General features: G+C 40.9%; 1 protein-coding gene across 9 annotated transcripts; it reads left to right on the top strand.

The window, feature by feature from the left end:
• Positions 1–18,979, top strand: usp25 (ubiquitin specific peptidase 25). Of its 9 annotated transcripts, none has more exons than XM_056735851.1 (27): positions 5–1,134; positions 3,274–3,396; positions 3,484–3,561; positions 3,673–3,817; positions 4,843–4,966; positions 5,150–5,312; positions 6,142–6,228; positions 7,169–7,306; positions 8,085–8,161; positions 8,432–8,505; positions 8,645–8,796; positions 9,516–9,643; positions 9,732–9,827; positions 9,951–10,115; positions 10,247–10,473; positions 10,613–10,683; positions 10,881–11,109; positions 11,253–11,477; positions 11,589–11,731; positions 12,162–12,335; positions 12,945–13,040; positions 14,035–14,213; positions 15,045–15,123; positions 16,024–16,103; positions 16,359–16,482; positions 17,312–17,507; positions 17,615–18,979. In XM_056735851.1, the coding sequence occupies exons 2-27, from the start codon at positions 3,388–3,390 to the stop codon at positions 17,791–17,793; spliced, it is 3,438 nt and encodes a 1,145-aa protein (XP_056591829.1). In that variant the 5' UTR covers positions 5–1,134; positions 3,274–3,387; the 3' UTR covers positions 17,794–18,979. The 9 variants fall into 9 exon arrangements, with proteins under 9 accessions (XP_056591825.1, XP_056591828.1, XP_056591826.1 ...); XM_056735852.1 differs by lacking the exon at positions 5–1,134 and adding an exon at positions 1,191–1,546; XM_056735847.1 differs by lacking the exon at positions 3,274–3,396 and having other exon boundaries at positions 1–1,134; positions 11,592–11,731.
• The last annotated feature ends 118 nt before the right edge of the window (positions 18,980–19,097 follow it).

Below are 19,097 nucleotides of genomic sequence, written 5' to 3'. Positions count from 1 at the left end.
CTATAGACCTTATTAATCGACATCACGGCGCGTTGAATGTTGGGCCATCTTGGGAGGATTGCTTCTAGTGTGTTCAATGCAGTGTTTTGTTTTTCTTGTTTAATTGGGAAATATAACTATGGCAGGTCGGTCTTGCTGTGTTAAAAACTGCAATGACATAACGCAGAGTCGTCCAGGAAAAGCCCCTGGTTCTTTCACTTTCGATTCCTCCATATATCTTACAAAACAAGTATCGGTACATATCAAAACAATAATAGCGGCGCAGTAAGATCCTCCCAAGATGGCGGCGCAACCGCAGCATAGGGCGTGACGTCAGCTTCACGATCTCTATTTATGATATTTGCTTTATATTTAGTGTGTCTCGTTTGAAAGTCAAAAACATAACTGATCTCCAACTTTCACTTTCATTTCTCTGTTACAAAACTATTTACCTTCATTAAAAAAAAGAGTCAGCTGACGTAAGTCTGTACACGTGTTTTGTTTTGTGGGTGTGTTAAAAACAACGTTTGTTTAGTTTTGAACGAATAACCGAACCAATGAAAGAACGGAGCTTTTATCGCCAAGAATGCTTATGTAAACAAGGAATTGTCGCGGTTAGCTTCCAGAGCACAAAAACACGATAACACACAATAAAGATAACGAATAAAATATATGTAAAAATATATACAATCGACAAAATGTCATATGGGTGTACTGAAGCAGGAGAATGTGTTTGTATTGTTATGTTTGTATGAATATTGTTTTGTTGTCCATGTTTTAATGTGTGTATTTTCGTCGTTTTTAAGGAAGGGCCAGTGTTTTGTTTGTGCAAATATTGTTTTGATTATGTGAGCATTATTTTGGTTGTGTGACTATGGTTTTGCGTGTTTACTCCATCACTCTGACGTAAGCGCCCGTGTGTGTGATTCAGACCCAGCTAATGGATGTCAGAGTTGTCAGATGAGTCTATGCTGCTCGTGTTCGCAATGGCGCCGTTGCAGCGTACGTGAGATCTTCTCTTCTAACCTCTGCCATCAGAAGCTCATCTAGCTCCTGCATGCTCCGTGTTTTACTCTCGAACCTAAATCCATTTCGCCTGGATCGGAACCGGCCATGACCGTGGAGCAGAATGTCCTGCAGCAGCACTCTCAGAAGGTACGGGTCTCGCCATCCGAACACGCACACCTGGTTCGGCCCAGTTCGGTTTGACTCGGTTCGGTCGGTGTCATAACTAGGTTTGTGGGCGCGTGCAAAGTTTCTGCGGGTCAGTTTGATTGCTGCGGCCTAGCATTAGCATGACAGTAGCCGCGCCCCACGTTTCGGTGTTTACTTCTATTTAACTTAAATCTACGCGTGTAAGCTTATACATTTCAAATCTTTTAAACGGTTTAGCATGTTAGAGATACCAGATAACTGAAAACAAAAGAGCACACGCACGCAAAACTATAATAAAGGTGCAAACTGTCGGGTGTTTGCTAACGGCTACAATGCTAAACTTCACGGGCATGACACACTGAAATCTCACTTCCACTCAATTAAATCTCACCTAATCCTCAACATAGTGTCTGTGAGTGTTTGAAAGTAATTTAATAACTCAATATTGAGTTTTTGTTTGATTTATTTGGGTTGTTTATGTTCTGTCACTGCATTATTTTGCTTGATACGGTGGGGATATTGTGTGCTTGTGTTTGTAAACACTGGGCTTTCTTGGTGGTTAGCATGTATTTGTGCTATTGTTGATTTCATTTAAATGACATCTCATTGTAATTGCTAGTCGATTTATGTCAAATTGTTGTTTTTAGGTTAATTTGTAAACAAATTTCTTATCACTGTTTGTTTATGTGGGTGTAAATTATTGACATCTCTAAACACCCGACCTCTTTACTGGGTGCGTCATAGTGTTTTTGTGGTTGCAACTTATTTATAAACAGTAGGCGTTTATTTCCTGTTAGTTATGGCATGTATTATTTTGTGGGTTGAAACTAAATCTGTTTATAAACATGATTCTCTTTTGAACTTGCTTAGAATAACTTAAACAATTTAATTGTGGTAACCACGTCTTTTTGGAAATTTAAATACTATTTGTATTACCATAATTTTAGTTACTTTGGTGGTTGTGGTGAGCCTATAGTACATTTGTGGTTACTATGGCTTTCTACAAATGAAACCACTATGGTTGCTATGGTAAAAACGTTGTTTATTTATATAAGGGCTAGGTGTTTGTTGTAGTACATTTATATTTAAAACTGAAGGGTGTTGTATCGTATTAAAATCTCTGGTCAGGTATTTCGTTACGTTTATGGATTATGTACCAGGTGTACATGTATGTATATTGGTCCCTTTGCAGTAATTTAATGTGTAAATAAGAAACATTTGTTCAAACTTGATTGTTTGCTGTAAGTAACATCGGGTGTTGGGAAATCAATAAACTATATATAGAAGTAATTGAAAGTGAACAGTTAGGTTTTACTTTCACCCGCCTTGACTTGGCACAGAGCTTGCAGCTTTATCATGTTACTCTTGAGAAATGTGTGTTACTCTGGCCAGGTCGTCCATACCAGAGGCAGGCTGGCTGGGGTGTCCCCAGCACTGAGTGTTAAGACTCGCTCCACACATTCCACGTTTCATGTCATATCTTGAACAGAAAATGAATAGGTCAGTGCAGCATCCTTTCGTCCCTGGCATTGAGTTTGTTATTTAACCCAGACTTAGGTTTCGGTTCTGGCTATATATGAGAGAAATCACTGGTACGAGATGAATCCTCGAAAGAATTGTATTGTTGTAAGACAACTTGATCTCTGGCACAGTTGGAGAATCCTGTGTATAAAATAGTGTGATGAATAGAAAGAATCAGTCACTCCTCATTTCAATCTTGGGTGGAGTGCTGTTGTTTTCTCCTAAGGCCGACACAGACCGTGCTTGACTCATGCTGTGCCTGATCACAACCAGCGCTGAGATAAAAGGGACGTGGCCGTACTTGGCGTTTGCTCAAGCAGAGGTGTGAGCTGTTTTCTCTTGGCTGTGTGTCTGTCATCTGACGCTTCTGAGCTGCATACTGGTTGTGCAGCGCCAGACTTGACTATTACAATAACATCTCGTCCGACGTCCGCTTCACATCTTGTTCTGACTCGCTTAAAACACCTTTTTATTTTTTCATTTTCTTGCTGTATTCTATTAATTCGGGTAATTCCAGCAACTTTCAAGTTCTCGATCGTGCACCTGAAAATGTTGCTTCTCAGCGGAACTCTGTGCATCCTGAACTTGACAACCTTGCTCTTGACGTTTTTTTTGCAGCATGAGGTATAAAAACACGGTACATGGTTTTGTGCTTGTACCAATTAAAGGATAAAGCTGACTGAACCGTGATGTTGGCAGACCACACCCATACCAGAACGTCAGTAGTGAGCAATGGAAGAAGTGAGCTCACAATGTGGATATCTATATATGTGTATCTAAATGGATCACCTTGCGTTAACCCATCTTGTTTTTCCGTTTGTTTTACAGCACCAGCAGACATTACTGAACCAGCTGCGGGAAGTAACTGGAACCACAGATGTTCAGCTATTGCAGCAAGCCCTTCAGGTGAACTATCACATATAATATAAGTTTTCTGCTGTTTTATATTTATGTTTGTGTATAAGGTAGGTTTGGTCAGTGTATCTGATGTTTAGACATCACTCTGTTCGGGTTTAGGTCAGTAACGGTGACCTAGCCGAGGCGGTTGCCTTCCTCACGGAGAAGAATGCCAAGGTACCGCAGCAAGATGAAGCCACCTACTACCAGACAGCTCAAATTGCCAACGATAGATACATCAGCGTGGGCAGCCAGGCTGACACAAGTACGTATTAAAATCTCAGAACAATGATTGGCTGGCATCCAGGGGAAAGTTACTCTGCTCTGTGATGCAGTGCCATGAAATGCCAGGATGCAGACGTAGAACCAGCTGCAAATGTTCTGTTCCGGATGGCCGGCCAACTGTTTCCCGTCAAGGGATTTGGATAAGATTAATGATAAGATTACTTGACAAGCTTATTATTAGGTCTAATATCTAAGAAAGTGTTTACTTTTTTGGTTCAGGGGAATTTCGGATTGATTAACTAACCTCTAAACACTAAGCACAACTGTGAGTTTTCCAATCACTACAGTGTCAGATCGGAGAACGTACAGTTATGGCACAAGTTGTGCTCAAATTCCTCTTTTGGAAAGAGATACTCAAAACTGGAGCATTATGTAACTCATAACAGTGGGTGTTCTGGCAGAACACTTATAAATACACACATACTTGCACACTAACAAACAGCAATCTGAGAGATCCGGAGATTTAAAGTATTATCCTGTCAGTTCTCCTGCTTGCTTTAAACAATGACGAAATATCCCAACCCTAGTGCTGAGAAAATGCTGACGGGGAATTTTAGTTTGGCATCCTTTTGTGTGTTTTATTTGTCCTCCTGGCACGGGCATAAAGCCTCGATTTACTCCGGCGGCGACAAAGCGACTTAAACTAGGTCTGTGGCGGGTCTTTAAAGGGATAGTTCACCCAAAAATGTTCTGTCATCATTTACTTAAAACCTGTATAAATGTATTTGTTCCACCGAACACAATTTAAGATATTTGTAAGAATGTTTGTAAACTAACAGTTCTGGTGCAAACTACTACGGTAGTCAATAGTGCCCCAGAACTGTTTGGTTTCCCACGTTCTTCAAAATATCTTCTTTTGCGTTCAACAGAACAAAGAAATTAATAAAGATTAGTAAAATTATTACAGAATTTTCATTTTTGGGTGAACTATCCTTAAGGCTATTGGGTGGTTTTTGATGGTTCATTGCTGGTAACATGAGATTGAAAATGTCTGATCATTTTCAGATGTAATCGATCTCACTGGAGACGATAAAGATGACCTTCAGCGAGCCATCGCCCTCAGTTTGGAAGAGTCAAGCAGGGCCTTCAGGGAGACAGGCATCACAGATGAAGAGCAGGCCATCAGCAGGTACGCTCCCACAATTCTCTTTCAGTTTTGTGTTACGCACCTCAAGAGAAGAAATAGTGATTCATTCAGGAATGCAACAATGTGATGTGATGTTGTGTAACCGAATATTGAGTAAATTACATTTTACAATTGTAATTTACAATTAAAACGGTTTTATAAACTTTCGGTTTCTCTGTGCTATAGAGTTCTGGAGGCCAGCATCGCCGAGAACAAGGCTAGCCTGAAACGTACACACACGGAGGTATGGAGCGATTCGCCCAATCCTTACGACAGGAAGCGGCAGGAGAACTGTCCCGTTGGGCTAAAGAACGTGGGAAACACGTGCTGGTTTAGTGCGGTTATACAGGTCAGTGTCAGTTTGCAAATCAGTTAATCTCTATCAGACACTAGCAAACACATTTACTTATTTAATAAACCATTTAAACAATGAAAGCAACAAATGAAAATGTAAATGGTCAAAACAGCTCTTGAAGGAATTTTTTTATCACAAAATAAAAATTCTGTCTTCATTTACTCACCCCCATGTTTCCAAATCTGTATATATTTCTTTGTTCTGATGAACACAGAGAAACATATTTGGGAGAATGCTTGTAACCAAACAGTTCCTGGCCACCATTGACTTCAATAGTAGTTAGATTTTGTAATTAGAAAAAGTAGATTTTGAACAACAGCTTTTCCTGTAATGATCACACAGTTGTATTATAGCACATGATCCAAATTGATTCCAGACTGGAATAGTCATTTTGCTAGCGTAATAGAGGAATCGTCTTGACTTTTTGATGACTTCAGGCTTTACTGATTGATGATGTTTGTGGCTCTAACATGGTGTCAGAACATGAACCGTGTATAGTCACAAGTAAGGACTGCTGAGTGCTGTCACATGCTGTTTACCTCCTGTGTGTAACCTGATTCCTGAAGAAGCCCCTGTCCGTGTGATAACCACAGGCAGCCTGGCGCACAGAGCTGGATTTATAGATCTGAATGTGTAAATCTATCACCAAAACAAGCTGTCAGTCATTTCCCATGATGATGCGACGTTTTGAGTGAGCACAGAAAGATGTCGGATTTTTAAGAGTAGCTTGCGACCTGTTTATTTTGTCTGATGAATGAAGGTTGTGTTGACGTTCACATGTGGTATGTGCTTTTCTCAAATTGCCATATTTATCTCTTTACAGTCCCTGTTCAACCTGCTGGAGTTCCAGAGGCTGGTGTTGCATTATTCGCCCCCTGCACGGATGCAGGAAATTCCCCGCAATCAGAAGGTAAAACCCCATGCGCAGACTCCCCTCGACTGCGGTTAAAGGGATAGTTCACCCCAAAAATAAAAATTCTGCCATTATTTATCATATACAAAACCTGTTTGTGACTCTTTCTTCATAGAAAACAAAAGATATTTTGTCTTAGTGGTGTTGTGTTCATAAAATACAAGTCAATGAGGGCCAATGTTGTTCTGTTATCAACGTTCTCCAAATACCTTTTGTGTTCTGCAGAAGAAAGAAAAACATACATTGGATTCATTTTTGGGTGAACTATCCATGTGCCATCATAGCTTTGCTTTTGCACCGAGACACATTTTTTAAATCTGGTGACCTTGTTTGACTCCCGCTTGGGTTTTCATTCATCCGAGAGTCTCGTGTCCAGGGGAGGTGAACCCATGGAAATGCTTTTAAATCTTCTTTATGTGTCAGTTGTCACGGGAGTCATCTCCTGCTGTATTTAAGTGTGAGTGCAGCGGAAAGTGTCCGTCTCGGAAGGCTAGCAGCTATCTTTGTCATTTCTTTCTTTCTGAGGGCCCTGAGCTTGTAAACGGGGTCAGCAAACATGGGCGCTAATCTGGGCTCAGCCCGATCTTCAGTTAGGAGACCACAGAGCCCTGGATTAATCTATTTCTCTCTCGATATCACCGTTTCTCTTCATCTCCCCGGTCGGTAGAGAAGGTCTTGCTTTTGCTTTAATTAAATTTTCACTGAAAGCACAAACCATACTTTGAGGAAAATACAGCCAAAGTGAGCTCACAAATGTTTCAGACACATTGTGGCATTGAAGTTTTTTGTTGTCTCATCCAGCCATCTTGAAGTGCTTACTAGACAGGACACGGTTAAGTGATTAACCGGCTAAGACATTTTATCGGTTGCTTGGTTTCTATTTTTGTTTTTCAATACATTACTGTTCCAATGTCTAAAAATGCTGTTCTTTCTGTAGGAGCACAGGAACCTGCCCTTCATGCAGGAGCTCAGATGCCTCTTCTCCTTACTGGTGGGTTCCAAGCGGAAATACGTGGACCCATCTAGAGCCGTAGAGATCCTCAAGGATGCCTTTAAGTCGAGTGAATCTCAGCAGGTAAGCTTCTAGGCGGACTCAGTGAAGCAAGAAATTACACTTTAATTTTTTATATTTTAAATAGGGGAATTGTTACTAAAACCCATCTAAGCTGACCAATGACAGATGACAGTAGGAGTAGGGCTGTCACGATTATGAAATTTGTCTGACGATTAATCGTCTATTAAATAATTGCGATTATGGCACTTTATTGTCTGTTTGAAGGGTTTGAGAATTATAACGATTAATTCCAATGAATAAAATATAAATACGTTGAGAAATGTGAAAATTATGTTAATAACTCGTAATATTCCCTTTAGAGTGATCTTAACAGAAAAGACTGTCTTAACAGGAAAAATGGGGGATGAGTTTGATGTCGTCTTGCAAATCTGGAATCAATTGAATAAACGTATAAACACAAAGAATAAAAATCTGATACAACTCAAATGATGAAGAAATGTCATTCGAACGTAACAATGAGTGCAGATCAAGGAAGGTGGATGTAAAATGCGGCAGTTCACCCTTGTTTTTTAAGGATTTACAATAATTGCGGTTATCTGAAATAATTGCAATTAAGTCAAATAAATGCGATGATTTAAGAATTAATTAACCTAACCTAATTAGGAGTGCCGAGCCCTTCTCATTTCATGAAACCTTCATCGCAGATTGCTTCCAAAATCTAGCATCAAAACCTGATATTTATTGCTTTTTTAGGCTTTTTTAATAGGTTTGTAAAACATGTTTGTCTGACAAAAAAGAAAACAATGTTCATGTTGATGTTATGTGTTTGTTTGTACAGCAGGACGTTAGCGAGTTCACCCATAAACTCTTGGACTGGCTGGAAGACGCGTTTCAGATAAAGGCAGAGGAGGACAGGTGAGACCCTACACGGCCCACCAGAAGAGCTGATAGTGAACTCACAGCTTCACACTCCTGCCTTCTGTGTCTCTGTGTTGATCTTAATGATGTATGATCGCACCAGATATTCCTCTGGAACGGTTGGACAATAATGAAGTTTAGTGCAGTACATTGACCCGCATGACTTCAATTAGCACAGTAAAATACCCACTGTAGATTCTCTGTGTGACTCCAATGCAGAACATTTCCGGCCCATTGTGACTCCATATTTATTCTTTTTCTATACAGGGAGGGAGAGAAGCCAAAGAACCCGATGGTTGAGCTGTTTTACGGGAGGTTTCTGGCCGTGGGCGTTCTGGAAGGTGAGGCGAAGGGTTTTATCTACATATTATAAAATGTTGTAGGAGGTAATGAAAACATGGAACTTCTGACATGGAAATTCACGGTCTTGAATCATAATCTGTCCCTTGATGTTTAAGTGACAATTGAGTGTATTCACAGGAAAGAAGTTCGAGAACACAGAGATGTTTGGCCAGTACCCTCTCCAGGTGAACGGCTTCAAAGACCTGCACGAGTGCCTAGAAGCTGCCATGATTGAGGGCGAGATCGAGTCTTTGCATTCTGCTGAGAACTCCGCCAAATCAGGACAGGAGGTTTGTAATGACAGTGTCTTTATTTTTTTCAGCATGGTGCTCCGAAAAGAGATCTCTACAGATCTGAAACTCTTTCCTTTCTAAAACCGTCCTCCTTTTCTCGTCCAATCATGATCTCTGCTATGGGAAAAACACGTGACCTTTGACCGAGATGTTTATATAATGGCTTTTCAGTCATCAGAGCGGCCCCGGGCAGATCCCTCCGCAGCTGCTTCCTGCTAATTACTTCAGATGAGTGCGAATAAAGTACTAGATTCTCTTGTGTGTGTTATTCTGAGCACCAACAACCCTGCTCAGGCTGGGATTTTTAAAGCCCAGTGCACGGTTTCTCTCTCAGGGCTCAGAGAGCGTTGTGCTCTGCAGAGCCAGCTTAACAGCACTCATCCTAGTTGTCGGCACACAGGGTGGAGCTCGGATGGGTCACATGACGCATGCATTGAAAGAAAGACTGAAATTTAAGAGTTCCTCCGAAATAAATAATTCCGTCATGATTTATTCACCCATCCATGTTGTTTAAGGTGGTTTTGTGTTCATACAATCGAAGTCAATGGGGTTTGGTTTCCAACGTTCTTCAAAATGTCAACTTTTGTGTTCTGCAGAAGAAGTACATGCAGGTTTAAATGACATGAGGTTGAGAAAATGCTTAATTGAGTTTGTTGAAAAGAGCTAGCATCAGATGTTAAAATCTAGTTGTTAAACTATATTGCATTTAATTCCAGCACTGGTTCACGGAACTCCCACCTGTTTTGACCTTTGAACTGTCAAGATTTGAGTTCAATCAAGCCTTAGGTCGACCTGAGAAGATTCATAACAAGCTTGAGTTTCCCTCCATGCTGTACATGGACAGGTGAGATTTGTTTTTATTTGCATGTTTTACTGTGACTGGGTGATGCTGCTGGTGCAGTGTTCTGTGAGCGTTGTGTGGTTCATTTCAGGTACATGGACAGAAACAGAGATATCACACGGCTAAAACGAGAAGAGATCAGAAGACTGAAGGAGCACCTGACCGTTCTCCAGCAGCGACTGGAGAGGTTTGTTATCTCAGTCCATCCTCGGCTCAGATCAAGAGCTAAACCCGCTGTTAACTAACATAGCAGGAATGTCTGAGCTTTTCTCTCTCTTTGTGTTCTCAAATGTTCTCTGTTGTCGTGTAGGTATCTGAGCTATGGCTCAGGGCCCAAGCGGTTTCCTCTAGCCGATGTACTTCAGTACGCCATGGAGTTTGCTTCCAGCAAGCCGGTGTGCACATCGCCTGTAGAAGACATTGATACAACAGCCCCACCTGGTGGCACAACTGCACAGGTGCCACCTGCAACAAGGCAAGTACCAGCCGGTTTTTATATTTTGTTCTGGAATGATGTCAGACACTTGAATACTTCCTCTTTTTGTATTGATCAAATGGCTGGACTCATTAGATGTTTATTGGAGATGTTGTTGTTTTGTCCTGCAGTTTAGGGGAGCAGCCCGATGCCTCTCTCTCTGCTGAAGGTTCGGGCACAGGTCCTCAAGCCCTGCAGCAACAGCACCGGGTTCCGATCCATAAACCTTTCACTCAGTCTCGAGTCCCACCGGACTTGCCCATGCACCCCGCCCCACGACACGTCACGGAGGAGGAGCTGAGGGTGCTGGAGGGCTGCCTGCACCGGTGGAGGAGCGAGGTGGAGAACGACACCAGGGGTACACACACACAAGCATATGAACATTTTTACACATACTTATTCTGCAATTACATTATCAGACATGATCAAACCAGATGTACACACTTAGACAATTACCATTATTATGTATATCCTGATCGGTTTCGGCCTTCCTTCAGATCTGCAGGCTAGTATATCCAGGATCCACAGGACTATTGAGCTCATGTATTCTGACAAGTCCATGATGCAGGTGAGAAAGTCACAAGTACATTACAATTCAATTTATACATTTGGCAGGTGCTTTTATCCAAATAGAAAAAAAATTGCTACAGAAACCATTTGCATTAGCAAGTCATTAGCATCAATATAGTTTCCTGACCTTATTGGAAATACAACACAGAAATAACATTGGGTTGTGCATTTATCCCGCATGGTTCTATGTTGCAGGTTCCGTATCGGTTGCATGCTGTTCTAGTCCACGAGGGTCAGGCTAATGCAGGTCACTACTGGGCGTATATCTACGACCCACATCACCGGCGATGGATGAAATACAATGACATCTCCGTGACGAAATCATCCTGGGAAGAGCTGGTCCGAGATTCCTTTGGTGGATATCGCAACGCCAGCGCTTACTGCCTCATGTACATTGATGATAAAAAACCCTTCCTTATTGAAGGTAACAGTATTTGCATATGCTAGTTGACTTTCTGCTAACAGTACAGTTAATATGCTGAGCAGTTAAAAATAAAAGATATTAATAACATTTTCATATTAACAAAAAATGTAAAATGTGAATTGCTCTCTCTGTGTTTCCTTCAGAAGAGTTTGATAAAGAAACTGGGCAGATGTTGAGCGGTTTGGACAAGCTCCCTCCAGATCTGAAGGAGTACGTGGAGGTGGATAACAAGCTCTTTGAGAGAGAGATGGAGGAGTGGAACGCTCTTCAGGCCCGTAAACTCCAGCAGGAGAAACTGGCTCTGGCTGCAGCGTCCAGCGCGGCTGCCCAGCCCATGAGCACAGAACCCTGTACTCAAGACGACACAGGTGAGCCTTCAGATCTCAGTGCGTGCTCTTGGGGTGTGTATTGAGATCTTAAGTATACTTTAAGTTTAATATTTAAAATGACTACCTGATTCGGATTCTCTGGCACTGCAGCAGCCCCCCAGCAGGAACCAGAATATATGGAGCAGCAGTCACCCACCGGAGACGCCAAACACCTGCAGGAGGACACAGAGAGAGCCATTAGCAAAGCTGCGACTGAACACGACGAGAAGAGCCCAGAGGCACTCCTTAATACTGTAAGAAACGCACACATAGATGTGTGTATAATGAAACGGTATAAATGTACCATTGATTTTCATGACATTGACGAAAATCATGAAACACGCGTTAGTTTTCCACATCATTCTGTTCATGCTTTCTCATTAGTCTTTTGTAGTTTGGGTATTTGGGTCTGATCTCTATATCCAGAGAAGATCTCTATCCACCCGGTTCGTTTTTTATGCACAAACAATATGTTTGTTTTGCTTCCTCCATTAGACCTTAACATCTTTGAATCATTTAGGTTTAATTTAGATTCAACAAAACGGTTTGTATCCATCATATTGTCACACAAAAAAATAATACACCTCGAAAATGAATCCGATTCGTTTCATCATGGGGATACAAACTCATCCTCTTGGTTCTTTCTCTTGCATGCTCCCCCTTTTCTCTTTCTGTCTTTCTCAGTCTCAATCATATCATCTTGACCACCAGGTGACCTCTGACCCCTGCCCTCCCTCTGACCCTGAGCAAGACGACTCCGCCTCCTCTCCGCCCGAACCTCTGCGGGTGGTAGAGGTGGCCATTCCTCATGTAGGAACCTTCGTTATTCAGTCGAAGGAGGGAGGTTATGATGATGAGGTAGAGTTCCTGGATGCCCAAACCCCCCGGTGTCTGGGCATGAGTTTTTGTGCAGCCCTGAAACTCCCAGCATCCTTATCACATCCTGCTCGGACATGCCAAACCCGTTTCAGAATAACATTATTTGCAAGTTACTCCCGAAGGCTCCCACTTTACTAACCGTACTTTGTTTTTTTCCCACAGTCGTGCTATGTCATGACTTTGAGATGAAAATAATAGTCTCCTTTGTCAAATGTCATATGATAAGAAAAAAATGTTATTCTTGCCTGAGTGATTTTCCTTTATGACGATTTAGCATGTAGCATGGGCTTGAGATCATGTGACTGTTTATTTTTTAATTCACAATGCAGATCACGCCTCTAACTATGGCATTGAAAACTGTAATCTAATGATATAATAAAAGCATGTTTTTTTTTTTTTTATTGAAGGTGCTCTGGGCATGACCATGATTAGGCGTTTATATAAATAATTAGTTAATCTCAGTGGGTTGGCCTCTGTGAGTAAGCGACGCATTCATTGGCTGTTGGCTGAGCTGTGGTGTGGTTGGCATGCGGACTGCCCAATGAGAGTTTTCTAGGCGTGCAGTAATATCCTTCCCTCCTTGGGCAGGCAATGATGACCCCAAACATGCAGGGTGTCATAATGGCCATTGGCAAATCCAGGAGTGTTTATGACAAGTGTGGGCCTGAAGCAGCGTTCTTTAAGGTACATGACCTGCTGCATGCCACGTCCTCATGCATCTTATTAGCTCTTTGACCACACCCCCTTCCACTGAGCTTCTCATCACTGTGAGCTCACTTTGATTTATTCTTCAAATTTTTGTTTGTAAACACCAGGGATGGAATTTGGAGATCTTGTTTTACGGTTTACTTGGACAACTTGGCAAGTTTTTCAGTGCTCGGCAACAGTTGGAGTCGGCTATGTCAAAGGGAATGTTGACCCAAAAATGTATTCATCATTTACTCTGCCTCATGTCATTCCAAGCTTGCATGACTTACTTTCTTCTGCAGAACACAAAAGAAGATATTTTGAAGAATGTTGTTAACCAAAAAACATTGACCCTCATTGAGTTCCATTGTATGGACACAAAACCACCGAGACCTTTCTCAAAATATCTTCTTTTGTGTTCCGCCGGAAAAAAGAGAGTCATATCAAAGTTAACAAGTTTAACAACCCTAAGGGTATTAATAAAATACGGTTTTAATCAAACTATTCATTGAGCAGAGCAACACTTGTTTGACACATTAGTTAAAGATGTTTTTGTTTGTATTATAACTTGTAAGGTTTTATCAACAAACACGTCGTGGGGGATATTGTCGGCATCTCTTTGCAACTAAATGTTATTGTTTCTCAGTATATAGAGTATTTTTAATTATAAACCAACATTGCATTGTTAATCTGGCCTAAGGAATATGTACTTTACATTTGAACAAACAGATAAGACCAATATTCAGTTAGTTGTCCAGTTGTTTGGTTGGTTTTAAAATCTAAAATTGGATTAAAAGTAATTGTTGTATAATGTTCAGACATGATTTTGTTGTTTTGTACTGGCTACAGCTCCATCAACACATCTGTACATTGACATATACTTAAACTTGTTTCCTGATCAATTTGTTCATATGAAGGGGCTACATTTCTTGCTTTATAAATTGGTTACCCCTTTTCTCTAAGTTACCCTCTTCCTCTATCTCTTTAACAGGCAATGAAAGTAGAGTACACAAGGTTAGTGAGGTTCGCCCAGGAGGACACGCCTCCCGAGAGGGACTATAGGCTACTGCACGTCATCGTCTACTTCATACAGAACCAGGCGCCCAAGAAGATCCTGGAGAGAACTTTGCTCATGCAGTTTGCAGACAGAAACCTTGGCTTTGATGAGAGGTACAAATGATACAATTCATCTCTCTATACAATAAGCTTAATACAATAGTGGCATTTGAGGCTAGTTTCACACTTAGTTCCATTGCTTTGTTATTGTAATTGATTATTGATTGTTGTCTAATGCAATAACATTCAAAGATTTCAAAGTTAAACTTTTTCGACACCACAACAAATTACACCATCAGTAATGTTTTCTGTAAATTGCTTTCATACCAATTACAATCCCTTATGGAGTCTGCATTTACCATCCCTGTTATAGAAACAAACCAACTAAACATCAAATGGTTGTACCAAAAACTAGTGTAAAAGCGCTTTGAAATGAAACCTTTGAAGGAGTTCGTACCACACACTCATTCGCATCGCATAATTTCACATTGACAAATATGAAAGATAATCATGGAACGGCTTACTGATAACTGATTTTTGCAAGAGGGAACCCAGAGCTTTCCAGACTGACACATTGACACAGATTATCAGTTCGTCACAGCACTCGCCGACATTTCAGATCGTTGTGTTACCCACCAAGTTCCCGTCTGCACGCCCGAAAGGCTTTTGTCTAACTACACAACCGTACACATCTCCAGAGCAGACCGCACGGTTCATTGAGAGACGTGATCCATATTCATAAGCAAATTGATTTCTTTCTCTATTTTGAGCGGCGTAATTAGATTGATGCAGGAGCCGCCTCAGATGCGAAGCTCCAGAGAGCGTTTTCCGTTTTGTTTTGGGTAATAAAGTATGATTTATGGCCACAGCTTCCTGCCTCGGTTCTGTAAAGCACCTCGCGAGACACGCCCGAGCTAATGTGGTGCCTGTGTTCTTTCCCTGCAGGTGTAAGAACATCATGAAGGTAGCACGCGCTAAACTGGAACTCATTAAACCTGACGAGGTTAACATGGAGGAATACGAGGTGAGCAAAGCCATTATGAGTCTGGGTTGTGCATTGTTTAGAATTGAAACGAAAATGCCAATTAATCTTTAATATTTGAATCGAGGTAGCAAACAGGATGCACAATTTGAGTTTGTGTATTTTAGTTTTGCTTCCTTTATGGGACAGTTCACCCAAAAAAATAAATTCTGTCATTTACTCACCCTCAAGTTGTTCCAAATTTGCATCACCTTCTTTTTTCTGATGAAACAGCAAGAAGATATTTGAAAGAATGTTTGTAACCAAACCATTCTTGGCCACCATTGACTACCACAGTAGGAAAAATGTCAATGGTAGTCAAAAGTGCCTCAGATTGTTCGCTTTCTTACATTCTTCAAAATATCTTATTTTGTGTTTAACAGAACAAAGAAATTTATAAAGCGATTTTTCCTGCTATGGTAGTCAATGGTGGCCAAGAACTATTTGGTTACAAGCATTCTTCCAAATATCTTCTCTGTGTTCATCAGAACAAAGAAATTTGTAGATATTTGGAACAACTTCAGGGTGAGTAAGTAAAGACAGAATCTTCTTTTCTGGGTGAACTGTTATTTCATAATCTATGACAAATTATGTAATTGATAGTTATATAGTTTACAGTATGCCATTTTTCCAATAAAATGTACCCGTTTAAAGATAACATTGTACGATTAATGAATTCTTGAAATGGTACCCATAGAAATGTATATATTATTTTATATCATAACATTTTTCAAAGTGGAAACACTTTTTTACAGAATACTTAATTTCCACAGCATATTATATAGTTAATAGCTGTACATTTTGCTTTTTAAATGTTCATTTTGGTAAAGGTTAATGATTAAGATCATGGCACAATTGTTTGGATCTTGAACTTGAATGACTGACTTATTCCTGCGATGACAGGTGTGGCATCAGGACTACAGGAATTTCCGCGATACGACCGTGTTCCTGTTATTTGGACTGGAATTGTTCCTGAAAAAAAGGTGAAGCTCTCTTAGAGACATTTACAGAAATAATAGCCAACACAAAGCGAGCAAAACAAAAAAACAGGGCACTGTACACAAGGTTACCACTGGATGGCAGCATATTCGCTTTTATCGACTGTAGCTTGCCAAACGTATGCATGTACATTTCATTGGGATATGAAAGAACAAATTATCTCTTCTGTTTGTTTGCATTGTGTTAATTTCAGAAACAAATCATAATTATGTTCTTTTAAATTGCTCTTTTTCCTGCAGTTATGTGGAAGGATTGATGTACCTGATTTACGCCCATCAGTACAATAAAGAGCTCCTTGTGAAAGGGCCGTACAGAGGCCATGATGAGGAGCTGATCGCCCATTACCGTAGAGAGTGCCTGCTGGTGAGTCAATGAACCAAGTCCCTTCAGCCAGAACCTAACTGCCCTAAAGCTGATCACAGATCTCAGATCAGCGCTGAAGCACAACAATCCCTGAAATCCTTGCAAGCACACTTTCCTGTAAACATTAGGGACCGCAATAAACTTTGAGTTCTAAGTGCATTAAAATGAATCGGTTTGTGTGTGGTTGGATAGATGCATTTATTAACCAACATCTTTTTTAAAACAAGAATTCTTTGAAAGCACTTTGAATTAAGTTTTAAGGGTCCGTCATGAATCAACTTTAGTGAACATTTGAACATTATTTTCTGTGCGAGTATCTAGTTCAAGTACCGCTTCTGCACCCGATGACCCCCGTGCGGCCATTGTGCTCATAATGTAATCATCGGTACAGAAATAGGAAGCATACGGCGCATGGAGTGTAAACACATTAGCGGGAAGCTCGTCGCTGTCCTTGATTCACCCTTTCCGAACGCTGCGAAAGGCCTTGGCTCCATCTCAAAGCGTGCTGTTTACCCTCTGCTCGCTTTAATTGAAAATACTGCTAACATTGACATAGCTAATGCACTGCAGTGTTTTTGCGCGTCCCAGCTAGTTGCTAATTCCGGCGAAAGGGGTCGTTGAGTTTACTGTTGTTTCCGAAGTTGCACCAAGTGGCATGGTGAGAACGGCGGATCTTGCGTCAATAAAAGAGCTTTGGAACACTCTCGGACGAGGATGATGCTTTGTCGAACAGACAAGGGCTTGCGGGCGTTTGTTTATTGATTTTTGGTTATACAGAGTTCCTGCACCCATAATCTTGAGTGAACGATATGGGAATGTTTGTTTGCAGAAACTAAACGAGCATGCGGCCGCACTGTTTGAGACAGGCGAGGAGAACGAGGTGAACGCAGGTCTGAGCATCATGAACGAGCTGGTGGTGACCTGTATTCCGCTTCTGCTGGTGGATGAGATGGAGGAGAAAGACATGGTGGCCGTGGAGGACATGAGGAACCGCTGGTGCTCGTATCTGGGACAGGAAATGGAACGTAAGTTCAACTTACGCTTGTCAGATTTTGGAAGGAAAGTCTTACAGAAGCAGAGAAGGTTTAAAAAGCTGTGACTTTAACTCTATCTTTCTCCTTATCTTCTCCAGCTAATCTCCAGGAGAAGCTCACAGACTTTCTGCCCAAGCTGCTCGACTGCTCAACCGAGATCAAAAGCTTTCAAGAACCACCCAAACTCCCATCCTACTCTACACTAGAGCTCTGCGAGCGCTTCAGCCGGGTCATGACATCACTCACCCAGAGTCGAACCCCCGCAGACGGCAGATGAGCTGACGTCATTTCCCTACACTAACACACGCCTTCCTTAAAGCAGGCCTTTCCCTAACCTACCGAACCTTACTTATCTCTTTTGCTGCTAGAGATTTTATCTTCATTGGTAATATTAATATTATTTTGAGAATTCTGTTATTTTTAAGCTAACGCAACAATGGGAAAGGTGTGAAAAGGAGCACGGAAAAAGAAAGCATTAAAACTGAGAATGCCACGGCTGTGCTTTAGACATTAGCGCATGCAGCTTTAGCTTTGTGAAACAAGGTTGAGGATTTATTAATATTTTTTGTTTTTATTTGTTCCCAGTCAACCCTTTCACATCAGAAGCGGTACATTCTGCTCATGCGCTCCCAGTTTGTAACAGTGTTATCGCATTAGGTTTTTTGTGTTTTTCTAAAGGATGGTGTAATGAAAAGCTTGAGGTTCTCGGACGGGTCTGCAGACCAGAGGAATGGGACTTTAAAAGAAGTTTTAAGTGCTGTGGTTGGCAGACATGGGGCACCCTGTGGCTTGTTAATACATTGAGAGAATAAAGTTTTATTTATGGCTCTTTTAAGCCAGATACATATTTTTTTAAATGTTCCTAATCTTTATTGAACTTGGCATTGAGTGAATCTGTGCTATGCTACTTTGGGTATCTCAAAGAGAACAGAGTATGTTTTCCCTAGGGACTTGGATAGGTTTGACTCCTTTTTAGACTCGTCCTGAGTTTGGTTTACCATACGAAGTTTTACAGATACAGGAACAGCCAAGTATTGAATGAAAAGGCACAAACAAAAGAAAATTTATCCAAAGAAAATTGATTCGAATACATTACTATGTATGCCAATTCTGTCTTTAACAGTCCATCACTGTGCCGTCATATTAAAATGTCCAGAGGTGAAATGCTTTGATGCATTGTTTCAAAGTTGTACACACAGGTCTATTGGAAAAATGGGGATTTGATGCCAAGCATCAACTAGGACTGGAATTTTAGCATTCACACTGGTGGAAATTTCCTGGATGGATGCACTCGTAAAGAAATCTACTCTGGAACAGACTTTCATTGTATATATTTTTACACCCTTATGTTTGTCAAAGAGTGTGTTTTTTTTCTTCTTTTTTCATCAGAGCAGTCTGTTCTGTGCTTATGATTTTAAAAAGCTATTAAACAAAGCTGACACAAATAAACTAACACAAACCTACTTTAAATGCATGATTTTCTTGGATTTTACAAACGCATACTCGTTAAGAGGCGGAACACATGTGAGACCACTCCCATTTATTGCTTCGTTTTTTTGAAAGAACATAATCCTTTGAAGT

This window comes from Triplophysa dalaica, chromosome 22 (assembly GCF_015846415.1).
Source record: "Triplophysa dalaica isolate WHDGS20190420 chromosome 22, ASM1584641v1, whole genome shotgun sequence".
Taxonomy (NCBI): domain Eukaryota; kingdom Metazoa; phylum Chordata; class Actinopteri; order Cypriniformes; family Nemacheilidae; genus Triplophysa; species Triplophysa dalaica.
This window is presented reverse-complemented; position numbering and strand designations above follow the sequence as displayed.

Excerpts from the sequence above, each read along its gene's own strand:
- usp25 (XM_056735846.1), top strand. The coding sequence starts at position 1,093 with ATGACCGTGGAGCAGAATGTCCTGCAGCAGCACTCTCAGAAG. Across the intron at positions 14,214-15,044 it reads AACCTTGGCTTTGATGAGAG|GTGTAAGAACATCATGAAGG; the intron begins GTACAAATGATA and ends CTTTCCCTGCAG. Across the intron at positions 16,104-16,358 it reads GAATTGTTCCTGAAAAAAAG|TTATGTGGAAGGATTGATGT; the intron begins GTGAAGCTCTCT and ends TTTTTCCTGCAG.